The sequence below is a fragment of the Blennius ocellaris genome (genome assembly GCF_963422515.1).
Source record: "Blennius ocellaris genome assembly, chromosome: 9".
NCBI classification, from domain to species: Eukaryota; Metazoa; Chordata; class Actinopteri; order Blenniiformes; family Blenniidae; genus Blennius; species Blennius ocellaris.
In genome coordinates, this window is record NC_137658.1 from 23337488 (window position 1) to 23347782 (window position 10295).

General features: G+C 41.2%; 1 protein-coding gene across 1 annotated transcript in view; it reads left to right on the plus strand.

The window, feature by feature from the left end:
* Positions 1–10295, plus strand: part of slit3 (slit homolog 3) — a gene marked incomplete at its 5' end in the record, with an annotated part of 301781 nt that overhangs the window by 25710 nt on the left and 265776 nt on the right. The window contains 2 exon segments of the mRNA XM_080502187.1: positions 5256–5327; positions 10215–10286. Of these exon segments, the coding sequence (XP_080358313.1) occupies positions 5256–5327; positions 10215–10286 (144 nt within the window).

Below are 10295 nucleotides of genomic sequence, written 5' to 3' on the forward strand. Positions count from 1 at the left end.
ACGATATACAAAGCTCTACTATCTGAGGCACGTCAGCCAACGACACAGGAACGACAGAAATACTGAAAATGATGTAGTTGGCATGTTGGGCCATTAGTTGGTGCTGTTTGTTTTAGTAATGAAAGCTAAACACATGTAGCAGAGAGCAATGGACTCTTAACATTAATAATGGGAGAACACGGACATTCTAGTGGACAGACGACCAAGTTGTATTGTTATTACTGTGACTGTCAAAATAAAACTACCAAGTCCCAAGAGAATATGGACTGGGAGTCATGACACGATGGAGGAAACGTTCTTATTGTCCAGCTACTGAGTATGTGCAGAGCAACTAGTTACTATGGCTGTGGCCGGAGGTAGAATAGGTACAATTGTAAAGGTCGGTACACAAATACAGTTGTGAAGTGCTATTGCTCATTATTAAATGTACAAAGTAATCAATGGCTGTTGTTCCTGAATTCTCAAATGTATTATGTTATGCTGGAGTGTATTAAGGTAAATACATTTTGGTGGGTAATATGGGGAAGGTTTAACGGTATCAGAAATGTGGATACCAGCCTGTTCTAGTGCATCGACGCAGTACCAGCATTTTAGAAAAGTTGCACTTTCCCGTGTTTCTGCAGAGAAGGGGTCAGAGCATTTTCAAAAATGTTCATTTCCACCTTTTCCACAGGGTTGTTATTGTCCATCTACTTGCACATGTGCAGAAGAACTATTTACTATGGCCCACTGCGTTTTCAAACATTGCAGTGTAAACGGGGCCTCAAACTTGGCTCAATCTAGCTTTATTTATATTGGGCTATTTACCTGATCATCTAATGGCACAAAACTCAACAATTCCTCACCAGCAAATTGGCGAAGAAACACTGGAGAGAACAATTGTCATTTACCAGAAAGAAACCTCCAGCACATCCGAACTCAGAGGTGTCGATTTTCTCCTTGGACTTGTTGGGAGTGACAGACACAATATAAACAATACAAATAAATACAATATAAATAAAAAATAATCATAAGATATGGAAAGTTGAGGAACAAATGTGGAGTCTCTATATTAAAAAGGTGATTTTTCACTTTGCCACCAAAACTTGGGATCAGTGTGCTAAACTGTTGCAATGCAAGTATACATGGTTCAAAAAAAGTCGGCCTGTGTATTTTGGTTTGTATCCAATTGTGTACATGAAGCTTTTCAGGGGAAAATCTCCGGCCAAAGAATCAGACATGATCAGACTGAAACCCAGAATCTGATCTCATACCTTAATCAGACTGGTTGCCGTAATCTGTTTAAACCTTTAACATCACTTTGTGCTCTTCCAAACCTGCATCGGCCCCATATAGCAGTCTGAGTGATCTTTAATCTGCTCAGTCGGGCTCAGCCTGCGTCTGCATGTGCAACGCGGCCTAATATTGTTGGCAAGCCTCACGTTGCATGATGTCTTCCAGACCGTGGCGAAATTGAGTAATTCCAAACAAATTTAGTCGTAGGTGAAAACTTGTGTTTGATATTGAACACTTGGCAGGAGAAAGTTAAAGCGATTTCACCCATTCTGTCTAAACAATATGTGAAGTTAATGTCCCCTGAGGAATTTCCTGATTTCCCTCGCTGGAAACGATCGCAGTTATCTTTCAGGTGGTGTGTGACATCATTGAGCGTCATGCGATGGCTGCTCAGACTCGCGTGGTTGAAGGAGAGAATCATCAGATACACCATCCCTACGCACACTCATTTAACACACGCTTGCTCTCTTTTTTCAGTCTTTTTGTGGATGACTAATGCCTGATGCAGACTAATATAAAAACAATAGCTCATTGATCAAAGGTTCCAGCACCGACCCGCCGACATGTGTGGACGAGAAACCCCTGCCTTTCTAAACTCCATTCAATAAATCAGCACGCGGTTGATCGCTCATTTGCACAAATAAACTTTGATTGTCGGTCGGATTTATGTCCTCTTTAGAAAATGTTGCAAGAAAGACATTGGCTGGAAATTATGACCAATGCTGTAAAGAGATAATTGTATTTATGTTTGAAAAAAACCAACCAAACTGTGGAGTACATATTCAAAACATATACCTTAGTGTATAGGTTACAGGAAGGACTTGTTTTGGTAAATGTCTTCACTTTAAAGGCACAGTGGGCATGGTCCAGGGTTGATCACCACATCACTGCATATTCCAGCCAATATTGAAAGCTGATGTTGTCGTATTTGAAATGTAAACACTCACAAAGCTCAATTTCTGTTGGATATATATTATTGGATTTATATGATAAAAGTTTTAAATATTTTGTAATAACATTAAGTGTTGAGCAAGTGCAAGATGTGTGAAAAAAAAAATTGGATGTGGAAGACTTGTAATAACATTTGTCAACTTTTTGGCCAAGTCCATGAAAGTAATTGAAGATTCAACCCAAAGACAAAAAATAAAAACCGATGCAATGTGTTTTTAATTTATTTTGGCCCTAAACACCCATTCCTTCCCAGGTTAGTTGTTTTTATTGCTCTTTATCTAATATATCTTTGTCGTCGTTTCGTTCTTTTTGGTAGTATTTGTGATATTTTTGCTTCTTCGTCTGATTTTACTATGGACATCTGTACTTCTTCTTCTTAGAGATATTATTAATAATTAACGACACAAAACGTATACATATCTGTGTATACTTCAGTGCCTTTCAATTGCGAGTTATGTTTATGTGTATTTTCAGTGATTGGGAAATACGTCCTGTTAATATCCTCTTAAATCCGGTCTCATGTCCAAATTTCCGCTGCTCTGCAAAATGTGGACTGGATTTCCTGAACGGAGGCGGGTCTCAATGAGACGCGGAGTAATGAGTCAGTAACTCCATTCCACACTTTACAGCCAGCAGGCTACGGAACTAGCATTGCAGCTATCCAAACTTTTCATGACAACGCGTCGCTGTTTGGACGTATTTTACGCTTAAAACTTCAGCAAAGCATCGACGGGGATGTCTGCAAAGCCGTTTTACAGCGAGGCGGACGCTCTGTAGCCAGACGTCACCGTTTTAAAACGCCAGTTCACCGAGGAGAACGGCACCGACATCAAAACATTGCCGTGCAGCTCCTCCCCGGTAAGACGATTGATAGACAGGTGAGTTTCCCCCTACTGATGATGCGCCGTGGAGCTGCGTCCTCCTCCACGCTAAACTCCCTCAAAATAGTCCCAATCATTTGTTCTGCGTTAGAGCTTGAAAAATTGCAGTTTGTGCTGCCTTGCTGAATAATTTCCCCAGGAATTAATTAAGTGATTCTGAGGTTTTAAAGATATCGGGTTTTGAAGAGATAACAGTTTTAAAGTTTATTATGAGATAATGACGTCATGCAGACCCCCACCATGTCCTATTTGAACAAATTATAGTTTGTACTGCTTCCTTTCCTGAACTTATACTAACTAACCTCAAGTTGCATTTTGAGAGAATACATGCACACATTCATACATTTCATACTTTAATATTTCATAGCGTTAATTACGGCCTCATGTAAAAAAAATAATCTATATTTTCATCAAACTTTATTCGGTACAGTAAAACTGCATGATTACTGTACCAGTGTCTGGTAAAAAATGTTGGCATTTCGCGATCCCTTTATCTTTCTATTGAGCCACTATGACAGGATGACAATAGCGCTAATACAGCTGTGTTTCTATATATTTGCTTTGTAAGCATCTTGAACTGAGCGCCATCCTAAACCATTTCAAAGTCCAAAAGGCAGGGCAGGTGGTGTCTTTACTTTGTCTTTCTTTTGTATCTCTCTCTCAATCCTCCTTGTCATTCAGTAGTCTTCACCGTTCCTCCAGCTTTGGTCCCTCTCACTCACATTTTTCTCTTTCTATTTTCATCCTCTTGTTTTTGTACCACTTGTTTCCTCTCACTTCTCAGCAGAAATCACTCTTAATGTCCCATCTGCAAATTATTAGTTTTCCTCAAAAACATGACAACACTTAAAGAGGGAAGGAAAAAAAAAGGGACATGTTTTTCACACGGGTGGTATCACTTGAAGCTGCTGAAAAATGAAAGGGGGAAATACGTGTGATTTTCTATCAGAGATTATCAGACCAACGCTCATTTGTTTGCTGCACTTATCGCTTGTTCAAAGTGTATTCTTGGCATCTCATTTCTGTCAACAAAACAAAAAACATTAATCAAGATTCATATCAACTTGCTTGCAAAATAGACCGAGCCCCGAACACAGTTTGATCTCATTTCAGATTCAACATAGTCCATTAAGTCCAAGACGCCTTTACCCTCACCGAAGTTAAGTGGAAGCAGATCTTCTGAGATCATTTAAGCGAATCTTCTCAGATGATCCCAGTGTCTCTGGGTAAATGATGTCAATGTGGCAAAGTACAACTAGTGAGTAGCAGCTGTCCTTCATGAGATTGAACGCAGATGTCAGTCTTTTCTAACACAGCCAACACGCTACTTTAATTTTTGACAAACCATGTTGATTTTGCAAGATTACGTCTCCATATGACCCCCGACGTGGATAAAACGCTACACAGTTTAACACAAGGAGCAGATGTTTAATTGTTCAGCCAACTAATCATGTGCATCCTCTTTTGTTTTTTTTGTTTTTTTAAGAGCACAAGTTTCTGCCTTGTTTGAACTGGCCATAAAACTGTTAATATAGCACAGTTTAATCCCTTAATGAAAACACAGGTTAATCCAAAATCACAGCTGAGGGCAGGACTGGGTAAAAACAGGCAAAGATACACGGACTAATTCCGCATTAGGCCACGTTTACATGTACCAAGGTATTTAAATAAAAAACAGATTTTTCTCTGTGTTTGGGCCTTACTTTTACATTTGTATTTACAATGACTTCTACCACCACTATTAGAATGAGTTCCCCTTGTTTATCAGTCCAAATAAACCAACTGTGCATTATTATTACTGAATGTTCGCAATTTGTGAGGTTGAGTTTTTTCCAGGATTCGTATTGGCAATCATGGCTTCATGCTTCTCGTTACACTGCCCCCTTGAGGTTTGGCTGCTCATAGTGGCTCTGAACCAGGTGACTATGTGGGTCCTTGTAAGTGATTTTTTTTTTTTTTTTGTAAACGTAGAGGGGGGGAAATATCTGTTCAAACCACAGTTGAAATGTACTGGTATGAAGTTATTTCTCACTGTTCTGGCACAGATTTTCCTCACTAAAGAAGAAAGAAAATGCTCTGTCTATATGTAATTTCAATATTAATGTAACTAACTGGAATCACTGTTGTTTTCTCTCCGTGTCCATGTAGTCATCTGGAGGACAACCAAATCAGTGTTATTGAGCGAGGGGCCTTTCAAGACCTGAGACTGCTGGAACGATTGTAAGTTTTCCTCATCCATGTGTGCTTACGCAGCCCTGCTCTAATCTCTTCATCAGAACCAAGCAGGAATCAAACACAAAACGTGATTGAATTTTAGCATTGGCATTTTTTAACATCAGGCCAAACAATGGAAACCAAAGACATGCTGGATGCCGCGGTGACAGATGTTCTGTGACGGGACGTCCCGAACTTCCACAATAATGCATTGTGTTGGTCTTACAAGCACTTGTGGGCTTATTGTGGTGGAATTTTAACCATCTGAGAACTCACCAACAGCTCTTAAAATGTATGATGGAGTCAAAACAGCATGAGGAATTTCTCAACCGCACACACAAACGAAGACCTGCTGTGAGGAGATGATGTTTTTAATCCCTGTCGTGGCTTGTGTTTAGTCCACTATTGTTTTTGTTTTTTGTTTTTTTTTTATTCATGTGGTGTTCATATTTCAATCAAAGTGCAGTCAGAAGCAGAATGAGACCCGCTCTTCTTACTGGCTGTGGAGCTCCGATAGCGATAGCTCGCAACGCAGTAACAGAGCAAGTGCACCTTCACACTGGCGCTGGTGGCATGTGATCGAGACGAAAATGACGTATAATTAGAAGCTACACAACTTGTTGTGTGTCACAAATCCATAAAGTTACAGACTTTCAGCTCTTTAGCTTTCTTTAAATGTCGACTCAGACCCCCGTTTACTAGACAACATTGGTTTTGTTTTAGAGAAGCTTTGGCTTGACACGGTAACGTTTTACAAAAAACGCTGTGTGTTTACATGAAAATGTTTTGTTTGACCCCATTTCCATGGAGACGGAGTGATTTTGAAAAAATCCCACCTTTGGAGCTGTTGTCAAAACGTTTCCAAGCACCGTTGTCACGTAAATAGACTCCAAAACCGCAACAGAAGTTTTCAGTCGTCACTTGAAAATGTCACTTTCATAAAATCTAGGTTCAAGCCATTACTTTTAAATTCTGCTTCCTGTTTACTGTGGAATGCAGTGTTTCCCAGCCCTTGTTGATGATTCTTCTGCTCTGAAGCACGGTCAGTGTACCTGGTCACTACCCAAGTCCGTCCATTTCACACACTACCTCAGAATCTCCCATGCTGATTTGTGTGTGTGTGTGTGTGTGTGTGTGTGTGTGTGTGTGTGTGTGTGTGTGTGTGTGTGTGTGTGCGTGAGCTCACACCAAGGCTCTAGTCAACAGACTGGAGGTGTCAGTGTACAACACAACACTTCCCACACACACACACCTGTGTGTTTATGAGTGTGTGTGTTGGAGCGATGACGAGCAAACCGCTTCGCGTCATGAGGCACAGTCAAATGCAGACACACTGTTGTTATTTACTCATCGTCACAAACAATGTACTCAATTACCTGTACTGATTATAAAGAAGTATTAAAGTAGGAGTATAAAGCACCTATTTAAAGTATTTATTTTTAAACTTTTTTTTAACGAGTATTGTCATCTGTATTTTATTGACATTTCAGATGGCGACCAGTTAAATATACCTCGATGACATATATACATTTACAGGATATAAAGTGTTTGTAATCAGTTAATTCCCTCCCCGTTGGCTAATGTAAAGTAACACACCATATTACTTCCATATTGGCGCCCATCATGAGTAAAACCGCACTTGTCAATATATAGAAATGGGAATTCAGGCATCAGGCTGAATATTCTTGACTTAAGATGGTTTCAAAGTCGTTCACCCCTCTCTTGCCTCTCCCACATATAGCGTGACACCATGCACTGATCATGTAGAAACAGAGTGACGGAGACACAACTCCTCGTCATTTAAATCCACATGTTGGCCTCAAAGATTCGACTCCATTTTAAACATCAGCATTATTGAAATGGACCTTATGCGTTCAGGTTTTCTCTTTTGATTCCGGATATTTAAACGGGTTTCAAAGGCTTAATGAGCCATGCTAAACACTGCAGGTCAACATTCTTCCACAGTTCAGCTCAGTATGTGAGACCCTTTAAGACACTGGAGAAAGCGAAGCTGCGGAGACATGAAAGGAAAGACAGCAGCGTGTCTTCACTGGATGAAACCTTGAGAGAAGCGGAGTGACGGAAACATGTGTATCTTGTCTCAGGAGTGGAGATCGCACATCTGATAGCGAAGGTGCAAGGTGATAGGCCACTTTAATGTTGGAGCTGCTTAATACATGGTGTCGGGGGGGGGGTCAGGAGGTCAGGCGAGAGAGGGGAAACAGGTTAGGGGGCAAAACCGTTGTGTCAAAACTCACACAGGAGTCGGCATCTCATTTATCCAAGTCACTTCGAGGGACGCAGCGTTGTGGTATTTCCAGTAAAAACTGAACAGTGTTGAGATAAGAGCCGAGTCATTTTCTGAAACTTGGAAAGGTTGAGGAGGAAACCGTAGGAGGGCTTCGTCCTGATATATATAAGGCATTAGAGTTTACTGATAGCGAAATGGTTCTGAGTCTGTGATGTTCTTGCCGGGGTGAGGGGGTCAGAGGTCAGAGGTCCCCGTGCTGAGTCTGTGTGATTTATGAAGTCACAATGTGAAAAACATGGAGCTTATGTAGTCATCTCCTCGGGCGAAGACATCCATTTATGTCAGGGGATGAATTATTTAGCCATAGCTGTGGTCAAAGAAAAGTCAGGAAATAACTGATGAACACATAAAAAAAAAAAAAAAGGATATTTGTCAGGTTGGGATTTTGAACTTTACTCAATAAAACCTTCAGTGTCCAAACCATTTCATCTGGACTTTATTGGGATTGTGACTAATGTAGGCTGAGCAAAATTCCTAAAATATAGTATCCTGAAGTTGAGGTCTGGTGCCATTTCAAAGATTTGAGTGAGAACGAAAGCTACATAAAGGATTCCTCTCTTAAAAATCCTAATAGTGTTCAAACTGTAATAGTAGCTGATCATTTGCTTTGCTTTCACACTTACTTTCCATGGGCAGGGGTTAATTTTAAGAAAAGGTGGGCGTCTCTTGCTGGACAACATTTGTTGTTTCTATTGGTGCTCAGAGGAGAGACAACGTCAGGGTCTTATTATCATTGTCCCGGAGGTGAGCAGGTTGGGGGTCTGTGTCTTCTCTGGTTCAGACTCCACCATGTGACCCTGTGACCCTCCGCCCTCCTCGTCTCTCTTTCCCTTCCACGCCTCATTTCTCAGCTAAATGCTCTGGTAGCCCGATAACACTTTCACTCCCTCGCACCGGCGTCGCCCTCATCCATCTCTGCCGCAGACAGCTGCACCTTCCTCCCCGCGCATGCACGGACATGCAGAGCTGCAGACCCCCCCCCCCACTGCACACTTCCATCGTGACAATGCAGGTTGTCTTTAGTTCGGTCATTCTTTTGAAACGCCCCATTTATTTTTTATTCCGACTCCTGCTCAAAAACAACACACCTTATATTTTCCTGATCTGCTGGCCTTTTCAAAAATGTGGCCAGTGGGTTTAGAGCAGGAGTGTTAAACACAAGGCCCGGGGGCCAAAACCGTCCCGCAAGAGGCTCCAATCCAGCCAGAACACCAAGTCCATGGTAAATATTTCTTGCAAGACATTGTTTTGTTTTGGGGTTTTTTTTTCCAACAAACCCCCAAACAAATCACAACAACTGAGACCAGAGCTGAGATGTCAGTGGTGCTGCCATGAAACATGGCTCCCTCACTGCTAGCAAACTATCCTTAAAGCCATGCTGTCAGGGCGAGTTTGTACAAAACATGCATAATACAACAGCGATAGAATTTTAATTTTTTTTGGCATTTCTCTGTATTTTACAGCAATTGTTTGTTTTTTTTGTGTGGAAATTATAGATACTTTCCTCACATATACTGTGCGTCACGTCAAAGAAAAACTTAAAACATTTGAATTAAAAGGTTATTTTGGCACCAGTCTGGTCCACTCAAGAGAAAACTGGGTTGAACTAAAATGTGTTTCACACCAAAATCTCTGTAACATCATTGCAAACAGGTGTGTTTGGAGCATTTCAAATGGCTCATATGTTTAATATATGTTTATTCCCTGTTTAATTCATTCAGTTATCCACCTTCTTGCTACTACTCTTCGTCTTATTTGAAAGTGTTCAGGCTAATAGCGAGTACCGCCAAACAGTTTGTAATCACAATGTTTGAAAGGGTTAAACAAACGTTTTGAAATTGAACCAAGATCGTCAAACCACACAGTGGTGGCAAAGTTCCTGTAAACATCACCACCTGCTGACGTTAGAACTGGAACGCAGATGGATTTTCTATACGGGAACAATGCGTCCAGATGGCCGCCATTAAAAGTTGTTTTTCTTACCCCTCTGACAATTAATGAAAGCCAGTCACGTTCCCGCTGTTTGCTTCATTCATATTTGTGCATGTGCAGGATCAACGTGGGTGATGGGACCAGTGTTATACTTATATTTCATTTTACTGTATAAAACAAACACATTGTGATTCACTCTTTTGTCCTAATGTGTCTTCCTCGCAAACGTGTTTTTACTTTAAACGTGGTGTAAATTGCGGTGTAAACGGTGATGGTGATTCCAAACACACCAACATATGTACCAATATGTGAGCAGTGTTTAACAAGAGGTGAGAGAATTGTCATTGAAGGGTCATGGGTTGGAATCCCCAAGCATGATTGTGAGAGAGCTCATGAGAGAGCTCATGAGAGAGCTCATGAGAGAGCTCCCTGACCGACAACCTGTAACTGACACACGTCCACTTAAACGCAGCGTTGAGAACCTGGAGGCCACGGGCACAGGAAACCACACGGCCTTTCCCAGGAGTTTGAACCTCTGGACCTTTGGCTGTGTGGTGACTTGTTCAGTCAACACAAATGTCTGAATCGGGATGATTTATACCATGTTTCAGCCCTTTTTTTCTTTTCTTTTCTTTTCTTCCTCCTCACAGGCGTCTGAACAGGAACAAACTCCAGTTCCTCCCCGAGCTTCTCTTCCAGTCCAACCCCAAGCTGGGCCGGCTGTGAGTACC